Source organism: Leptonotus elevatus, chromosome 3 (genome assembly GCF_054856555.1).
Source record: "Leptonotus elevatus isolate MCC_2025b chromosome 3, RoL_Lele_1.0, whole genome shotgun sequence".
NCBI lineage: Eukaryota > Metazoa > Chordata > Actinopteri > Syngnathiformes > Syngnathidae > Leptonotus > Leptonotus elevatus.
The window spans coordinates 13,178,224-13,197,371 of NC_141241.1; the positions used below are offsets into that span (position 1 = coordinate 13,178,224).

The 19,148-nt window shown below is 39.2% G+C and overlaps 4 protein-coding genes across 5 annotated transcripts; 3 read left to right on the top strand and 1 right to left on the bottom strand.

Annotated features, from left to right (window-relative positions):
• Nucleotides 1–79: 79 nt before the first annotated feature.
• On the bottom strand, nt 80–2,928 carry LOC147177006 (THAP domain-containing protein 6-like). Its single transcript, XM_086070744.1, has 4 exons — nt 2,710–2,928; nt 1,325–1,523; nt 1,072–1,188; nt 80–951 (listed from the first exon to the last, which is right to left on the bottom strand). Exons 1-4 carry the CDS (start codon nt 2,787–2,789, stop codon nt 775–777), a joined length of 573 nt encoding a protein of 190 aa, XP_085926870.1. The 5' UTR covers nt 2,790–2,928; the 3' UTR covers nt 80–774.
• Nucleotides 2,446–6,563, top strand: mpc1 (mitochondrial pyruvate carrier 1). Its single transcript, XM_086070745.1, has 4 exons — nt 2,446–3,182; nt 4,370–4,466; nt 5,287–5,419; nt 5,545–6,563. Exons 1-4 carry the CDS (start codon nt 3,108–3,110, stop codon nt 5,564–5,566), a joined length of 327 nt encoding a protein of 108 aa, XP_085926871.1. The 5' UTR covers nt 2,446–3,107; the 3' UTR covers nt 5,567–6,563.
• Nucleotides 6,564–7,313: 750 nt separating this feature from the next.
• Nucleotides 7,314–12,797, top strand: kifbp (kinesin family binding protein). Of its 2 annotated transcripts, XM_086070742.1 has the most exons (13): nt 7,314–7,795; nt 8,162–8,260; nt 8,327–8,406; nt 8,489–8,547; nt 8,721–8,845; nt 9,003–9,096; nt 9,397–9,509; nt 9,591–9,740; nt 9,822–9,896; nt 10,233–10,395; nt 10,506–10,680; nt 11,491–11,676; nt 12,450–12,797. In XM_086070742.1, the coding sequence occupies exons 1-13, from the start codon at nt 7,340–7,342 to the stop codon at nt 12,586–12,588; spliced, it is 1,914 nt and encodes a 637-aa protein (XP_085926868.1). In that variant the 5' UTR covers nt 7,314–7,339; the 3' UTR covers nt 12,589–12,797. The 2 variants fall into 2 exon arrangements, with proteins under 2 accessions (XP_085926868.1, XP_085926869.1); XM_086070743.1 differs by lacking the exon at nt 8,327–8,406 and having other exon boundaries at nt 8,532–8,547.
• A 2,069-nt stretch (nt 12,798–14,866) lies between these two features.
• srgn (serglycin) lies at nt 14,867–19,043 on the top strand. Its single transcript, XM_086070516.1, has 4 exons — nt 14,867–15,052; nt 15,983–16,124; nt 18,252–18,430; nt 18,502–19,043. The coding sequence occupies exons 1-4, from the start codon at nt 14,998–15,000 to the stop codon at nt 18,609–18,611; spliced, it is 486 nt and encodes a 161-aa protein (XP_085926642.1). The 5' UTR covers nt 14,867–14,997; the 3' UTR covers nt 18,612–19,043.
• The last annotated feature ends 105 nt before the right edge of the window (nt 19,044–19,148 follow it).

Sequence of the window (19,148 nt, forward strand, 5' to 3'; positions counted from 1 at the left end):
AATAAGATGTTTAGTTTATGGTCACTGTCAATTGCTGTTCATATAGAACATTGGATTAAAACAAATAGAGAAAAAAGGGTCACATGATAAATGTATTTTTTATTGTGTTACAAGAACACTCACGAGTCATCAAGAGAGACCGGTTATTCTGTTGACCAGTGTTTCACAACTTTACTAAGCCAAGGCACATATTTAACATTTTTGAAAAAATTCACAGCGCACCTCTAAACAACAATGTCGAGCATATACAATATACACAAAAAAAAAAAAATCTCCTCAATTGACCCAGGTTATTTGGTGGCGTGGAAGAGCATTTAATACCTCCCGGTCACGATACATCACTGGCATAGATGAACAAAGATTTTCGATGGCGCACCTGAGGGTGTCTCATGGCACGCTAATACACGGTTGTTGCAAATCACTGCTCCAAACCAAACTTGGCTTCCTTGATGCGCTCCCACATCCTCTGTGCCAAACTTTCTCACGCCTCGTCCCCGAGAGCCGGAATCCTGCAAATTTTAGATGCGAGCTCCGCAGAAGCCTAATAACGATCCTGATCTTTAAAAATCGGCTTTGTTGGAGGACGGCAAAATCTAAAACCTGCAAGACCAGGAGTGAGGAAGCCTGCTCTGTTGCCAATCTCTTCTTGGGCAAAATGTGGGACCACAGACTCTTGTGGTATTCGCCCACGAGGACTCTCATAACCTGAAGAGTGCAATCTGAGGGAATCACTAAGCCGCCATTTTGTTTTAGGGTCAAACGATGGATATAGCCTCAGACACAAGGCTCACACAGTGTCTTGTGCAGTACAGCCATGAGAGTCGTCCTCGCCCTTCGTTCTCGCACCAGCGCATTTCTCTTCTGCTTCTCCAGGCTCCACAATCTGGCTGCAGCCGCACTGAACTTGGCCTTTAGGGCAGCGGGAGAACTGGGCAACGAATAGTTGTGGTCCTGGTGTAAAAAAAAAAAAAAAAAGGCATTATAAATCGTCCAGTCAGCGCAATGCATTATTGAGAACCAGCCCAAAATCCTCCCACTTTTTTTTAAGATCTATCAATAACAAATACTCACAAGTGCAACATTAAATCGAGGTTTCTTTTTGCGGACTTTCTGAAGGATGGGTAACGGTAAACTCTCCTTAGCTTTGATTGAAGTTTTTGTTGTTCTTATGGTCCTTTTTTCTTCCGGCTAAAGAAAAAATAAATACAGATTTAAGTAGCTCTTGATTGATCCCCAATTACACATTTCCAGCCTCGCCCAACTCAACTCAACTCAACTCATTGAACTCAATACAAATGGAGTAGTTGCATCCTTGTAAACCTACCGGTATTTGTCGAGGACGATCCGGGAAGTTAAACAACGACGGAATGACACCAGTTCTAATCCTGCAAATCTGCCCGGTTCTGTCAAAGTCCCAACTTCTAAAATGTTGACTGCAGAGCATAGATTTATCATTGGCAGTAAAATCCTTCCTCCTCATAGCTTTTTCCCACTCTCTCCTCAACTCATCGTCTCTGGGAAACCTATTTGGAGTAAGAGAAAAGTAGACAGAAAAATAATTAAATCTGTACTCGACAACAACATATTTAAAAAGAAACAAAACTATTGGGCCAATATGCTGGAAACTAAAAGGTATTTTGTTCTGCTTGACCTTTTTTTTTTTTTTTTTTTTTACTTTTCACAAAAAGTTTCTTACTCTGTTGTTTGCGCAAAAATCTGTGCTTTTTGGTGAAACCAACCCATGTTCTACTGGTGACTAAAATACTGATTCTCAACTGGTAGGTCGTCACGGACACATTTTGGATGGCTCATGGACAGATAGTAAAAAAATGACATGTATTCTTATTTGGATTTTTTTCTGCTACAGTACAGCGACGTACCAAGTTCCCACATGCAACACGATTAGGTAAATGACAGGAAGTGTAGCTGTCCCGCTTTAGCCAACTATTTTCTCCGTAAACAAATACAGTGCCGCTCAGCCTCTGGCTCATGGACATCATAGTGAGTCATATGCTTTAGGTGGTACATTAAAATCATTTTAAACAGCTTTTGAAAATATAACACATTATACATTAGTTGTTTCTGGCAATTTTTAAACAAAACATGTTGTTTTTTAAACAATCAAACAAACAAAAAACCGTCATTAATGTCTATAAAAAACGGATCAGGACTGCTCAACAGAAGGAACTACGGGTCCCAGAGTGACAACAGTTGAGAACTACTGGACTAAAGAATGGAAAACGCTAGAAAAACGTTTCTCTTCTAGTGAAATATGCGCATACTCTCTCTTTATATCGTGACACAACACAATATTCTGTGGGTCTTGAAAGTTAATTCGAAATGCTCAAAAATGGCCGGCAGTGAATGAGTTAACCGTTTGGCATGTTGGTAGTCAAGCTCCTAGCTCGTATTCTTCTCGTATCAGACTCGAAGACATTGATCAGACAACCAGCGTCAACGCGAAATTCTAAATCAGGGTATCTGCCACAACGATCGTTAATATCTCGACATTACGGTAACACGCCACCATTGCGCTGCGGGGACAATTTCAAAAATAAAGGCGAAACAAATAAATACACGGACATCAACGCTTTTGATTTTGAACAATTGATCTTTCCGTCATCAAGCAACCAGTTGTTAAAGCTTACTGGAGGCTCTCAACAAGATTTAATATCGAAACAAGAGCCAAAAAGTGTTATTAGTTCTTACTTATGAAAGGTTATTCCCTGTGTCTTTGATTCGGTAGTGCGGCGTTGTCTGCAACCGATTGCAGTACAATGTGCAGGCATCCTTGGTGATTATTGTTTTGTGCCTTTTTATTTTATTTTAGCTTTGCCCCTACTAGCTTAGCCTGGCCGTAAGCACGAAGCTGCAACGAAAAAAAGGACGTGTCGCGTCTGCCCTACTTACTGGCAAATGACAGAATGCTGCCGTCAAGCCGTTTCTTTGCGACAGTTCGTAAATGGAAAAGGAGGTGTTTGTGGTTGGTTGGAAATTTGACCGGGCGTCCTCTAGTTTAGACTCTCGACTCAATTGGCGGCTCATCGCCCTTCAACACAAGTTTATCATCTCTCGGTCATCATAGAAAGTAAGCCAAGTGTTAAATCATGGCTGGGATGATTGCACGCAAAGCTATAGACCACCTGAAGAGCAAAGAATTCAAGGAATATTTGATGAGGTATGTATCAAAAGCTGCTATGAGCAGATGTGCTAAATGTAGCCACCTAGCTATTTATGTGTGTGTTCCACCCAAGTGACAGCCAGTCGCTAATCTTTACCTAACATTTGTCTTTGATCATAAAATTGGTGTTTGCGACTTTCTTTTTTTCAGTTTTTTTATTTGTTTTTTTTTATTTTTTACTTTGAAGTACCAACGCGTTTTGTGTTTCCAACTTCGCGGTGTCGCCTATCCTGTTTAAATTGTAGGACAGCACAATCTGAAAAAATGTTTTATTTTTAGTACAAGTATTTAATTAAAAGTAAATAAAAATGTGAAATAATTTATTTAGTTTAGTCACGATCTGCTGTCCATAATGTGTTGCACACAACACAGAGCACCAGAGCATATGCACTGCACCTCTTGGGCCAATGTTTGCACAAAATGAAAAACGCCATATAGACAGGCTAACAAAACGATCGTAAATGTCCCCCTTTTTTTTTTTTTTTTTAATGCAGTGGGACTCGAACCGTGACCCTCCAGTTCCAAAGTCCCAAGTTCTTGCAGATGTAGATGAATGTTTGACGTTTCTTTGCTCACCGTTATTGAAATACAGACAAGACTGTAGGGATATGGCTTGGAAATATAGAAAACATTGGAAGGACAAAGGTGGAATTCAAACGGTTTCAGTTCTAAATAGTGGTGTGATTCAAATAATCAGTCCACAACCAGATGTGTGGACAACTTGAATTGAATAATCAAGTAGTCCCACAATGACAACATTTGCATTTTTTCATCAGCAATAAGTAAGATTAAAAAATATATATATGTATGGACTACCTATTGGATGTGCTCAAACATGTCAACACATGGCACATACTGTGTGCAACCTTACTTGTCTGACTTTTTTGTTTGTTTGTTTTCTCTTCCATATGGCCTTGAATATTGAAAAACGTACACCAGCACAGTAAGTCTTATTTGTGTTTATCAGACTGCCCATATGAGTATTGTTTCCCAGAATCTGTTTTATTATGTGAGCATATGGTGTAATTTTACAGTAGGATGTGTTTTAAAATTAGTTTTATGTATTTTAACAGCAGAACTATAATCAATTACAGTATTATTAAAATGACAATTGTTTGTGTTCTGCTTTTTAATCATTAATTTTTATCTATTTATTATTTACATCTGTGTGTGTGTGTGTGCTTACAGCATTTCTGGGGTCCAGTGGCAAACTGGGGTCTCCCTATAGCCGCCTTCAGTGACATGAAAAAGAGCCCTGAGATCATCAGTGGCAGAATGACGTTCGGTGAGACACCTGCATCCACTGTACAGTATACCCCTAGGCTGCATGACCTACTTTGTTCTAGCTTACAATGCAGCCTCTAAGGTAGAACTCACTTTATTAACTGTACTAGCAACATTTTGATGCACTTAAATATCCCAAAATGTATTGTCCGTCTGGCCAGTGCAACAATAATAATCAAATAACATAAAACTATTTTCTTTCCAAGATGATGCCAAGTAACATATTTAATATAATTCTGACCTTAGTACTGCATTAATGAGTTCCAACTCCTGTACACTACAATTAGAATTTTATTTTAATGTGTGTTTTTTAAAAACTGTTTTCTGTAGTTCAAAGCACATCCTTGCTGACATGCTTTGTTTACACTAACAACATGAGAGGAGACAGAGAGGAGCTAGGTTGCCAAAGCAAAGTTTGCCAACCGTTGGGAAGGGAAGGGAAGGGAAGGGAAGAAAAGCCCAAAGAGCAAAACCTGTTCTGAATAATGTCATTGGCATTTGCTTTTTCTATCAGTGAAAGTGGGAAAATACAAAATAGTTTGGATGCTTCTGGGGGGGAAAAAAACCCAAATATGTGTCGGCCATATTGGCCAGCCCTAAGCACAAATTCAGGATGTATCGCTGCACAACTTCTTTATATATCAAGGACACCTTGTCATCTTTCCATAACCATATGTTAGGTTGTATAATTAACCTTGAGTGTTTTTTTAGTCCATTATTGCCTCCCCAGCACCATGTGTGTGTCACTTTATAAATTTAATAATTTCACCAAGGTTCTAATAAGCCATTTTTTGTGCTTTTGTGCCTCCTTCTCCTCTCAGCTCTATGTTGTTACTCGCTGCTCTTCATGCGTTTCGCCTACAAGGTGCAACCACGCAACTGGCTGCTGTTTGCCTGCCATTTGACCAACGAGTCTGCACAGCTGATTCAAGGTGGTCGCCTCATCAAGTACAAGTAAGCCCGTTTAGTTTTTAAGCAGCCTTTTTCAGTACCTGCTGCTGCTGCTGCTGCTCTATTCTAAACTGATCATTGTTGCATATATAAAGAAGTATTTTCTCTCTGTTTTTGTATTGTTCCAGTATGGAGAAGAAGACGAAGTGACGAAGTGTTCCCCGTTCCACCGCACCGATGAAAGAAGCTACACAAGCGTGTGTGTGCACTTAGCTTATCACAGAAGCTGTCTCCTGTGTGTCTCCTACCCCTCTTTTAACTCATTCACTGCCATTGACGGCTATAGGCGTCAAAAATTCATTTTAACTATTTTTATTAGTTTAACATTTTTTCCTACTTTTGTTAACAAGAGTTTGGAAGAAAAAAAATACTTTTTTTTTATTGTATTAAAACAGATATAAAAATTGGGATTAATCGTGAGTTAACTAGTGAAGTCATTTTTTTAAAGAAAAGATTATTAAAAATTAATTTTACATCAGTTCTAAATGTACAAAAAATAATAGATTTTTATACTCTTGTTAACAAAAATAAAAAATATAAATAGTTCAAATTAATTTTTTACGTCTATATCCGTCAATGGCAACGAATGAGTTAACTGATTGACCACCCACATGAAGTTATAGCCATATTTTACAACACAAAACCGATTTCCTTTGTGAATTTGATGCTTGAATTTACATTTGCATTGTTGGCCGTGAGCGACTGTATAATCCACTTCGCGCTCTACATCCGACTGTTCCACTGTAACATGATTTTTAATAACTTATCCCATTATAGGTGTATTACACATCAGTTGTATTCGTCTTTCGCCATCTTATTGACGATGTTTCCCTGGAAACTAAGCTGAAATTTTAAAATGGGCGACTTTAGGATCACGTTTGACAGAGTGATGACACAAAGCATTAAAGACTGTTACTCCTGAAGTGAAAAGAAAATATACCGTTGAATGTGGTGAAAGGGTGAAGCCGCCTGGATGTGCTCGATTAACCAGCAAATATCCAGATTTGTCTGTTTCTGCTGACCAAATGTATACTGTACTATGTGGTACTTTGTGTGTCATTCTAATTTATTGTATAACCAAATCAAAATGTCCCTCATGAATGATCTGATTCCTTTGAGTTTGTAAAAATAAACAGACTAAAACCAACTTGGCATTACCTATGTGGTTTATTTGCATTTTAGTCATTTTTTATAGTTAGTTTTTATACATTTGCTTTGTTTTTATGACTATGTACATTGTAGATTGTCACTGAAGGCATCACAACTATGACAACTAACAAAGACGTGGACTTATTTACATAACAAAAAAATGAAAATAATAAAATAAGTACATAAATAAATAGCCACCCTTTTCTCTGATTACTTTTTTGTACATTCTTGGTATTTTCTTGATGAGCTTCAAAAGGTAGTCACCTGAAAGAGTTTTCCGACAGTCTTTTAAGGAATTCCCAGAGGTAAGAATGCCAAGAGTATGCAAAAAAAGTAACCAGAGCAAAGGACGTCTATTTTGATTAATCTATTATATAAAACATGTTTTAAGTTATTTCACCTTTTTTTGTTAAGTACAGAACTCCACATCAGTTCATACATAGTTTTGATGCTTTCAGTGAGAATCTACAAAGTAACCAGTCGTGAGAATAAATCAAATGCATTGAATAAGAAAGTGTGTCCAAACTTTTGGCCTGTACTGTAGGTTAAGAAACATTATACTGTGTTGTATGTATCTATGATAAACAATATGAATTTTGATACTTTCTGAAATGAATGCGTGTTCCATGGATAAAAAAAAGAAGAAAATGTGTCATGATCATGTGAGAAAAGGAAAATGACGTACAAAAGGTTGCGTAGCTCATTTCCTATTTCCACCAGTAGGTGTCAGTACTATCACTTTCAGACAGGTCACATCAAAACAACATAACCAACATGGCGTCCCTCAGCAGCGACGAGTGGATAGCAATCTGCGATAAATTCACCAACGCCCAAAACTTGACTGAAGTCAAATCACGAAACGACCCTGAAAACGACCCATATCACTCCAAGTACAAAGCCAGAGACCTCCTCCGGGAGATACACTGCTCGCTGAAGAGTTTCGAGGCCGGCGACGGGGATGAAGACGGCGGGGCACAGGGCGGCGACCAAAGGCCGACCGAGCAGCCGGTTGATGGCCAGTTGGAGGAATTGTTCGAGCGGGGCTTCGGCGGCGACTCGCCCACGGGACAAAGGACCGCGAGGCTTGCGGCGGTGGAATATTACTTGGGCGTGAACCATGTGGACACGGAGGAGCTGTCGGCCGGCCAAGAGCACCTAATGAACTGCATGAAACTGCTGGAGAGATGCAGAGTGTCTACCGAAAATGTGTCGTTATTCATCCATGTCCGGGTAAATAGCTCGCCTGGGAAGATGCCAGTTATAGGCCGTTTCTGATTATCTCTAAGTTTGTTGTTCCATTAAATAAATGTCTGTTTCTGTACCCAATCGGATTTCAAATTCGCCTCGCCAGCTGGGCCGCAATGTTTTATGTTAAACGTTTTAAGTTAAAAACAAAAAAAAAGTACAGCACAAATGTATACATCTGTTAAATATTATTAACCATACTGAAAATTGTAACAAGAGTCCAGAATAAAGAGAGGTAAATGGTGGTGTGATAATGTGTCATTCGAGTTATCCTGAATCACGATTGAGTTAGATGATTAAAAAGCGTTAACCACTCTTCTATTTTCTGCTCCTGTGTTTATGTGATTCCAGAACCAGTTGGGCATTCTCTGGGCAGGTCGGGAGGAAATTGACACGGCACAGGGATACCTGGAAACGGCCGAGGCCATATACCTGCGTTACATGAAGGAGGTAAGGTTGTTTGTGGTCTAGCCACCACTGCAATTAAAATAAAATAAAAATAAAAATGATGTACAGGATGGAAGTCCTCCTACTGATCTGGTGGAGTATTTTACTACCAATGAGAAGCTGATGACACATCAGGAAAAGAACAAAAAGTAGGTTTTTATTCAGAGCACAGCTGTTTGCCTTTGCTCCATTTTTGCATTGTGCTTTATTATTCATTTCTTCTTTTACCAGGTTTGAGTTGGCCTATACACACACTATGTATTACCTTGCGCAGGTCTATCAGAACCTTGGTGAGTCAAATTAATATCTCTCTCTTTTTTTTAAAAGATCTCAACATTTTTAATCCATTACTCTATCATCTTGACATTCAGTGCATTGCTGCACGTTTCTAAAACTGACAGTCATCGGAATGTCTTAAGATGTTGTTGTTTAGTGGAAAGTAACAACATAAGTGTCTTGCCAGGTCAAACCGAGCGAGCGGCCACCTACTGCCACAGCACGCTACAGAGACAGCTGCAGTTAGGTCAGTTCAGTCCAATAGAGTGGGCTCTCAATGCCGCTACGCTGTCACAGTATTACATCACAAAGGTGAGGTCCGGGTGGATGTAAATGAGTTATTTCGAGGGTTGTTAAGCTCATAATGGCCTGATTTGTTTATATCACGTGCGTTATGTGATCTGCAGTGCGCGGATAGTTGTTGGCTTGTCCGTGTGAGTCACAAGGTTTGTGTGTGGTTTATCCTCAGGGGCAATACATGGAGGGGAGACACTGCCTCTCAGCAGCCACCGTCGTAGCTGGCTTAGCAGGAGACGTTCCCTCGGAGGCTGCCGCGCAAGAGAGTGAGTGTTTGTGTTGATGATTTTTTTGTCCAAAATGTTCTCATCTCTTCCTCGGGTCGGGGCATATTAGCAGCACGCAAGCTGTTTTGTTCCGAGTCGCTGAAAGTATAAAGTGGGTGATGTTGTAATGTGTTTTTCATTCCTGCTGGATTTGAATGTTAGCCTCACTTGACTTTAAATTCATTATACATAATACAATTGCAATGTATTTAGTACATGTAATTGACGTAACGAGATGTTTACTTGTATTTGTTTCAAATATAAATACACAAATCAAAAATGATCTTCCCATGTTTGCAGGTGAGATGGAGAGCGAGCGTCGGGACCATCTGAGGCAGAAGAGAGCCGAGATAGCGAGATGCTGGATCAAATACTGCCGCATCCTCCTTGAGGATGCCAAGAAAGCGCTGGAGGTGCTGTCTGGCTATTTCACAACTCCAGGGGGACACGCTCCCCTTTTTGCAAACTGAACCGCGGCGATTGTCTCTGAGCAGAACGACATCGGGGAGCTGGATACCGATCTTCAGGATGAGATGAAGACGAGGAGGAGGCTTGAGGTGGAGGAGGAAGAAAAGGGCAGGAAGAGCGCTGTGTTGTTTGGCTCCGAGGACACGTTTGACTCCATCGCAAGCTTGGAGGAGAAGGTCACCAGATGAGTTCAATTCAATACGATTCGAATATTGTCTCTGAAAATGATCATATCGTCCCCCATGTGCCATTTCCAGGTGAGCTGCTTGCTCCCGCTGGACTTTGACGAGGCCAGGAATGTATTTCTGGTGGGCCAGAACTATGTCACACAGGTACTACAAGGTCAACGTGGACTCACAGCACAGCGCTCACCTACTGGATTAGATGGACCAATTAAAAATATGGAAATGGAGCACAAAGAGACACCCGGTCAATCGTGTATTTCACAGCTCCATTTCAATGATTATAAAAAAACTATAAAATACCGCTACATACAATACGGGCATTTTTATTTTTATTTTTTGCTTTGTAAACCAAGAAAAATAGAGATGTGATGAACAGGATTTGCCAAAACACAGATGTGGACAAAAGTGATGGAAGCAGTGTCTTCATCTTCATCTTGCACTGTTTTTGTTTCATCTGTGCGTGTGTTTCGTTTCACCTCTGAGGCGAAGGAGTACTTTCAGATGGACGGCTATGTGACAGACCACGTTGAGATCCTGCAGGACCACAGCGCTCTCTTCAGGACTCTGGCCTTCTTTGAAGAAGACACCGAGCGACGCTGCAAGATGCACAAACGACGCGTCGACATGCTGGAGACCATCTGCCTTGGTACGCTTGTCACTTGACTTAAATTGTCTTTATTTAGTTTTTTTGTTTTCCTTGTGTGTGCCAATTTTAGCACTGTCATACATAAATGCACACCTCTGCCTTTTTTGTAGAACTGAACTCCCAGTACTACCTCATGATCCGCAGACAGTTGATGTTTGAGCTGGCCGAGATCTACAATGAAATGATGGACCTGAAACTGACTGTGGCCAACAGACAGGCTGACACGCAGTCTCTTGATAGCCACACCATAAAAAAATTCAACACCCTCTGCTCTGCATCCGCCAAGTGAGTGTGCATTAAGCTATAGCGGGTTTACTGCACTTTTATTTATTTATTTTATTTTATTTTTACTCTATATGTATTTATAATCTACAAGTTCCCCACCTTTTCTTTCCACCTCACCAGTTACTGGTTTGCTTGTCAGAAATGAATCTTTTCATGGTTTTTTTTTCTTCTAAACTATTCACTGAAAAACATACATTAACATTTCACAAATGGCGCAAAATTGAGCATTCTCCCTATTATTCCATTTTTTTCTTGGTAGAGCACTTTGAGTTGTTTCTCTACATGTTAAGTTACTATATGAATAAAGTTGACTTGACATTTATTTGAAATATTGGATAAAAGTGGATTTTGTATTATTAATCACATGAACATGTGCATGTGAGGTGCAGTTATTATTTTTATGGGTTTTAAAAGGCAGAGAGCCTGGCCTGGTGAGTGACGTGGGTGTCATGGAATGAGCGTTGGCTAGCTGTTAATTGGCTAACCAATCGGTGTGCTAAAAGACCTGCCGTGTGGTGGTCATTAGCAGTACATGTATAATTTTGCTTGTAACATGTTTTTTTTGTTTTTTTTAACTATTTAATTCAATCAAGTGCACCGGCGGCTGTGTCTATCCTTGACGACTTGCGGGGATACTTGAATTATTCGAGTCATTCAATTGATCATACATACAAAGCTTCTGGTGGCATCTTGTGGTCCATAAAATGCTACCAAAGCCTTTTTAATAGGAAAGTAGTACTTGGTGTTCGCAAGGCAGGGCTCGGTCCATGGTTTACCGTACGCAATGACTTTAAACCCTCCCCTCGCCAGGTACTTCCAGATGTTCCTGGATTCTCTGCGGTCTCCGGACGGAAAGTTTCCCGAGCACCTGGAAGAGGAAGTGCTCAGACCGGCCCTGGTGGCCCGCTTTAGAGTGGCCCGAATGCACAGCCGCCTGATTTGCTCTCTCCCGCATTCACAGCTGGACAACCTCAACAACTCACTGGAAAACTACAAGTATGTCGATAAGCATTCATCGCACACTTTAGGTGATACATCTGCACAAACTAAGGAGAGCCAAAATGGGAGCTGCAGTCAAATCTTTGCCTCTACAAAGACCACAAATTGTCATTGGTGACGGCAATGTGTTATTTTTGCTTTTCTTTTTTTTTTTTTTTCTCATGAATTCCAACATTCAAATGAATGATATATTGCATTCATTTATATCCTCATTGCAAAAAAACATGAATATATTTAGGGAAGCCAATGTTTGCAAGATGCCACCAGGTGGCAGCAAAGCAAGACTTATATTGCTTTTAAATGCATACATTAAAAAAAAAAAAAATATATATATATATATATATATATATTTAAAAAAAATATTTACATTGTTAAATTAATTAATAAAATATAAAAATATACAATATATAATACAGATCCCCTAAAGTGACATGATAGCATTTTTTTTAATGAGTGTCTCGTCCGGACAAGAAACATAAAAAAAATAAAATTCTCCCAAGTCACTAGGCGCTCCGTAATATGATATAAACATTAATAAATAAAAATAGTTAAAAACTAAATTAAACAATATAAAAAACAATACAAAATTAAATAAATCAAAACTAAGCATTAGTATCCTTTGATGTTAGCTGCTTGTATTGGCTCTACTGATATTATGCGAGTACCGGTAATGCTTTTTGGTGTGAATGATTTATGGACGTTGACTTGACCAAGTCAACGTCCCCAAATTCCAGATAATTATGATGAGCTGCATACTGCTTGTCTTCCAGATATGTCGTTCAGTACTGCGAAGCGCACCCCGAAGCTTCCTCTGTCGTGACATCGGAGCTGGAATTGAGTAAGGAGATGGTCGGCCTTCTTCCTCTCAAAATCAACCGCCTCAAAGCGAGGATGGCTGCTAACAACTGAATTTGCAGCGTTTGAATTTATCATTCATCGTTCGTGCCGTGTGTGCATGCTATGTGCCGTCCAGTGAATGGTCGCATACAAAGAATATCGTAATTATTCCCTTCAATACAACCATGCACATGTGTAAATTAATTGTTTCCCCCCATTCTAATAGTATTATGTAAATGTAGATAATGTATGCAATGATAATAAATACTACATGCAATTATCATGTGTCTTTTCATATGTAGGTCTTTTGAACCCATCCATTTTCTGTAGCGCTTATCCTGTTCAGGGTTGCGGGGAGATGTAGCCTGTCCCGTGCGTGATAAATCCGTTACTTAAATGGTTATAACATCATGACATCAATGCTGTTTGTTTCCCCGTCATTACCATTTTACTTTGTTAGCATTAAACTAAATGGATGTGTTTCTTTTAAATACTCAACATATAATTCTCCGTTTTATAATAGTTTGATGGTAAACCGAAACTAGTAGTGGCAATCGAAAGCTTGAAGCCTCTTTTTTGAAAATGTGTTCTCTATCTGCTGAACTGCTGCTTGTACTGCCACCATAGAAAAATTTGCCCACAATTCAAAGCAAAAAAAAAAAAGAGTCCGGGTTGTAGCTCAAGGCGCCGCTGTATATTCATTGGTTGTCAACGGAACAGATTGCGAAAGAGTCAGACGCATGAACAGGACTCATCTGACCGCAAGGCCTTTGTCCGAATTCGCAGTGCTTCCTCTTTAAGATTAAGTTGATAAATTGTGATTTTGTAATTATGGCTTCATACAAATGTAAGTAAATACACTTGACTTCTAAACAACAAAAAGACTCAAAACTCCCACACGAAATGACAAGCTAGTGGGAGTAGAAACGTAGAAAATGTGTCACTTCCAGTTAACACTATCTAGATGTTAAAAATAAAGTCATTCTGGGTTCATGCTTCATGTAGCGGTACATTTTGCGGTTTAGCAACATTGATGTTATCACTTCCTGTGACTTGGTATTGATGTGTCAGCTGAGATCAATGCTTGACTGACTGATGAAAGGTAAGATGAATATGGACAAAGACTTTGTGGAAGTATGAAGGATAAAGAATCATCCTTTTCACATGTCTCAGTTGGACGAATACATTTATTTAGAATAAATGAGTTTGGTCATGTGACGCTCACAAACTGAGCCATGATTGGTTGTTACGCCACACGTGATGTCATTTTCAATCTACGGTAAATTCAAATTGGGCAACTGTCATATAATCGCGGGCTGGCCATGTTTCATGGTTTAGTGTTTGATAGCTCATTTCCTACCACGGCCTGGTTCCGATTGGTAAGAACCAATCTTGACACTTTACAGTCCTATATTTGTTTTAATTCCATATTTAAAAAAAGAGCATTCAAGAAACAAGTTTTCCTTGTGAGACTGTAGGGTGAAAGTTGCAGTTGTTTGCTCGTGTGCTCTGAATGGGTGGCAACAAAGTCGGGGGATGTGCCAGTATTTTGAGGGTAACGGCTCACTGAAACTTATTGTGAATATTGTCATTTTTGAAACGGCGAACTTCAAAAAATTTAATTACAAACTATGTACGGAAATAGTTCATATTAAAACTCGTGAACCGAACTATGAACCAGTTTGCACAGAAAATAAACTTTCACAACACAGCTGTTTGGCAACCACCACTTTTTCCACAAAGGCTATGATTCTTTGAAGAAGTAAACAATCAATTACTGCAGTTAGAGTAAACGTTTATAGAGAAACTAAGTTTCTAGTAAGAGTGACACATGGGTTCTACGGAAACACCCTCAAACTCCTGATAATGGCCTGAAAATATACACGAACGTGTGATTTCTTTTATCCAATACGCAGATAATAAATGTTTGGTAAATATAAAACTGCTACAATTAATTTGCAAGTTTGATTTTGAATTCATATTCAATTTGTTTTTGTTTGTTTTTTAAATAGTACGTTTTTACATTTTACTTTATAGAAATATTTGTAAATCAATGGTTGTTATATTTGTTTTGCGCTTATATAACATGTCAACAACATATTCAGTGCACATTACACAGTTTTTTATCTCTTCTTTCTCCTTATCCCCATCATTATCATTATCAAGCCAGTTAAGCCTTAATTGAAACTAATTAGGCAATTATGTCATGTGGTATTTCCCTTTCATGCAGTTAGATGAAGATAAGATCTTGATTAGAGAAAGTAAAAGTTTCCACTCAGGATGCTCACGGACTTTTTTCTTCTTTTTTTTTATATGCAAGAAATACTTCAGGAAACCATGACGCAGTCAGAGGGCTGAGCTCAGTCTCAGGAGTGTGTGTCTGTGAGTGTTTGTGTGCATGTGTCAGGCATTTGAACTCAGTCTTCAGCCCTGGAAAGAAGTGTTTTTGTTCTCTTTTATTGTTGTGTCCTGAAACTGAGAATGGCTTGGACCCTCTTCATCTCGGCCTGCTGCCTCTTGGCCTTACACGCAGAAGGTAGTTTGGAATTCCTACTAGTGTTAACATGATAGTGGAGGCTTTTATTTGTGACAGAAAAAAAGAAGTTGTTTTAACAGGCAGTTTCTGGTACAGGCCAGTACAATTTTTTTTTGTTAATGTTATATAATTCACTGATTGTTCCATACCTGACCTATTACATTGAAGTGTGGGGGTGCACAGCCAAAACCTACACTGAACCCATGTTTCTTTTGCAGAAACGTGCTATTCGTGTAATTTTCGGTAGTGGATACAGAGACCCCTAATCCAATTTGTATTTTTTTTTTAAGTATAAAAGCACAATTTCTGGAAAAATATAATTAGCATAAGGTCATTCTATTGAATTATTTTGTTTAATTGTTACTCTGAACGCGTCTTGACTGTTTGCTGTCATTTATTTTGTGTTGACCTTTTTGTGTGTGCTCCTTATCATTCATTTTATGTACGGTACAGTATTTCTTGGCGCCATAGCATGTGTTTGGTACGCTTTTGTCCTGGCAAGGAACGACACATGTCGTTCGAGCTGAACATGTTTGTGAAAGGCCTGCACTACAAAGATCAAATGCTTTACTGCTTAATTGTGGGTGTTCCAACATACATTTGAGTCAGACATGACATTAAACCCTCAGGAGTTACATGATCATCACATCATGTGCTTGATTTGATTTCAACTCCAAATTGGAGCGAACAAAAGATATTCTTTGAAACACCAACGCCCGCCAGTTTCCAGCTTTTTATTAATAGTTTGTTGAAGTGCAAGCGCCAACTATTGAGAAAACACCATGTCGCCATCACTTCCTCCGCCAGCGTGCCGACTGTTACTTTATCCTGTTGCAGAGTCATGTCGTAATCTCCTGAAACACTCCATAAATAATCAACAAAAATAATATTAGAACATGGAATCCTTTTGGTTTTTTGTTTCGTTTTTAGGAGCGCCCAAAACTGTCGTGTATAAGTTTGTCAAGTGTCGACCTGAGGGCGAACGTGCCAACTGCGTGACTCAACAAAGTCCACCGATGGAGTGGAGTTCAGACCTGCCGACCAAACTGCCTGCTTCCAGTGCGCAGTACCTGTAAGTATTTGTTAGTCACGGGCTATTATTGTAGTAGTCATTTGTGGTTGTCTATAAGTGCGCTGCATCACAGTGAGACTTATTTGGTGAAGTACACGAGAGGGGTAAAAATTCGGCAACATTGTATAGGAGCATGCCCAGGTGTTAGAGGGAGTGCATACGGGCACATGGAGGCCATAATACAGCTTGTGGTAGATCTCACGCTAGTAAAGAGTCTGGTGAGTGCACATTTTAGAGTAGTGCGAAGTTAATCCTAGCACACAGTGTAAAACGCTAAAGATGAGCTAACAAATCGTATAGTGTCGATAGTTGCTGCAAATAGCATCAATCAATGAGTTCCTTAAAGTAGTTATGAAAGTCTTCAGTCCATTTGTGTCATGACCAGAGCCATGTATAGAGAGAGTTTGGCCAACTCGGTTTCTGCAGGGTAACAAGATGGCGTTCGTATGTCATGTGACCAGCACTTGACCAATCACAGCGCGATTGGCCAAACTTTCTGGTCATGACTCTATTATACTGCCCCTGGTGGCCTAGTCGCACATAGCAAGGAGTCGTATTTAACTAATGACAAGTCAAGTCATCTTTATTTATATAGCGCTATAAAACTGTCGTAACTGTCACAAAGCGCTTCACAGAAACACATTAAGGAACTGCGTGATTCTTAAGATTCTGAGGATTTTATTTGTATACTTTTATAATGTACTGTACAATTATATTATAGAGTGTTATTTTAAGAAGTACATTACAAAAACTTATTTGTTTTGGTTTGGAGAGGCTGGAACAGATTAATTATTAAAATTAATAACTACATAGTTAAAAGACTGTGATGGGTATTTGTACGCTTGCCGCATTAAGTTAGTCAGCAAATTGTAGGCTTTCTTCACATGAAAAAAAGTCACCTGAATGCTACAAAACAAGTATACGTGTCTTTCATGTCGTATTTGTGCAATGCCTGACCTGAGGTTTCTGTATGTGATTACTAGGTCTGCGTTCGTATTACTCTCATTTCCTCTTTTGGGTTCTTCTGAAATGACACAGATAGCATCAGTTTATCACCTCAAAGGAAACTATGACATCAATACTTTAAATCACATTTCATGTAGTTGCTTCGGTGTTGAAATCACTGAAGCGCATACGCAGATCTGTCATGGAAAATGTGTTTTCAAGGGATATTAACTCATTCACTGCCATTGACGGCTATAGACGTCAAAAATTCATTTGAACTATTTCTATGAGTTTAACTTTCCCCCCCCCACTTTTGTTAACAAGAGTATGACAACCTAGAAAAAATGTATTGTACATTTAGATCAGATATTAAATGTGTGATTAATCGTGAGTTAACTAGTGAAGTCATGCAATAAATTACATTAACCCCTAATTTTTAATAATTTTTTCTTCTTTATAAAAAAAGTAAATGTATTTTTTGTTTTTAATAATCTTTTCTTTTTTTAAAAAGAAAAGATTATTAAAAATTAGGGGCGTCAGGCGATTATTATTATTTTTATCATAATTAATCGCATAACTTAACTGTTAAACTAATAGAAATAGTTCAAATGAATTTTTGACGTCTATAGCCGTCAATGGCAGTGAATGAGTTAAGTCAGTTACTGAGTAAAGACGGTGACATGTTGTATAGAGGTGTCAATCAATCAAATGTCATCGTTGCTAGTTGTTTTCTCATCTGGCGCCCCGTGATGGTGACTTTTCCTAAATACAGAGCACAAGCGTTCACGTTTGTCAGCTCGCCTTGAACAGGAAGCCAAAGGGAAGCGTCGACAGGAAGTGGTCTGTGACGCATGGTTGGCTGCCGTTTCTGGTCTATTGTTTAATACGAGAGAATGCGTCACACTTTAGCACATTTGGTTTGATTTAAAGTTTAAAGTCATGTGTGAGGAAATATGAATAACAAGATCGCACACAATTATGACCACTTGCTGTATAAACAATTGTGTCTTTAAAACAACTAGAACAAAGAGAACAGAATTCTACCAGGGTTCAAAATATCAATTGTATCAAAATATTTGCAGTTGTAATGATGACAATTGATGACTGAGAATCCCAAATTCACTAATAGTTACATTAAATGGTCTCCTATGTCTGATATTTGACTGTGATTGTCAATTCCAGTGATGGCCTGCCAGTGGAGGAAGAAGGTTCGACGAGCGAGTCCACTGAGGTTGTACGGCCTGAGGACGGTTCAGGTTATGAGGGGTCTGCCGGTCCATTCTGGATGGACTATTTGTTTGATATGAATACCGAACAGGAGATGGGCTCTGGTGAGTCCTTGACAAACATGGATCGATCCGGTGAGTTTCAATATGGAACCTCTCCATCTCTGTACTTGAATACCGCTGACTTCTGATGTGTTTGCTTCTAGACGGACGGCTACAGTCAGAGGCCTTGAAGCGGGTCCTCGGCATTTCTCGGCAGGACCGGGACAGGGCAACTGAGAAGGAGATGCAGGAGGACCATTTTCTGCAGTTGTAGAGTTGACAACCTGTTCTTTACACACTTAACGTCATACTAAAAATCTACTGTATTACCACCTGGTGGCCACAAATGTATTGACGCTGCTCCTGGCTGCAGCTGTGCTTCATGTGAAAAGAATAATAGAATATATCATGCATTATGTTTAAATTAACATTTCTAATGAGCTTGTTAAACCTGTAAAACTAAATGCAGTCCCACACGGCACTGCAATCTCCCGTCAGGCTTTAGTCACTTTACATTTACACTCAGAAAAGATTGCGTAATACATTTAAGAGCGTTTCAGCTGGGCAAGACTTAACATGACAACCGTGCCCAACAAAATATATCCCCTCAGGAAAAGATGTGAATTGAGTCATATTCAAAGTATGTATTTTGTGCACAATGCTCTGTTTTAAAGCAAGATTAAATCCTGAAAAGAGTTTGGCTCAATGGTCGTCACCATCCGTTTTTCTCACCACTATATTATCCATACATTTTCTACATTTCTTATCCTCGTAAAAGTTAGAGGTGAGCTGGAGCTGATCCCAACTGACT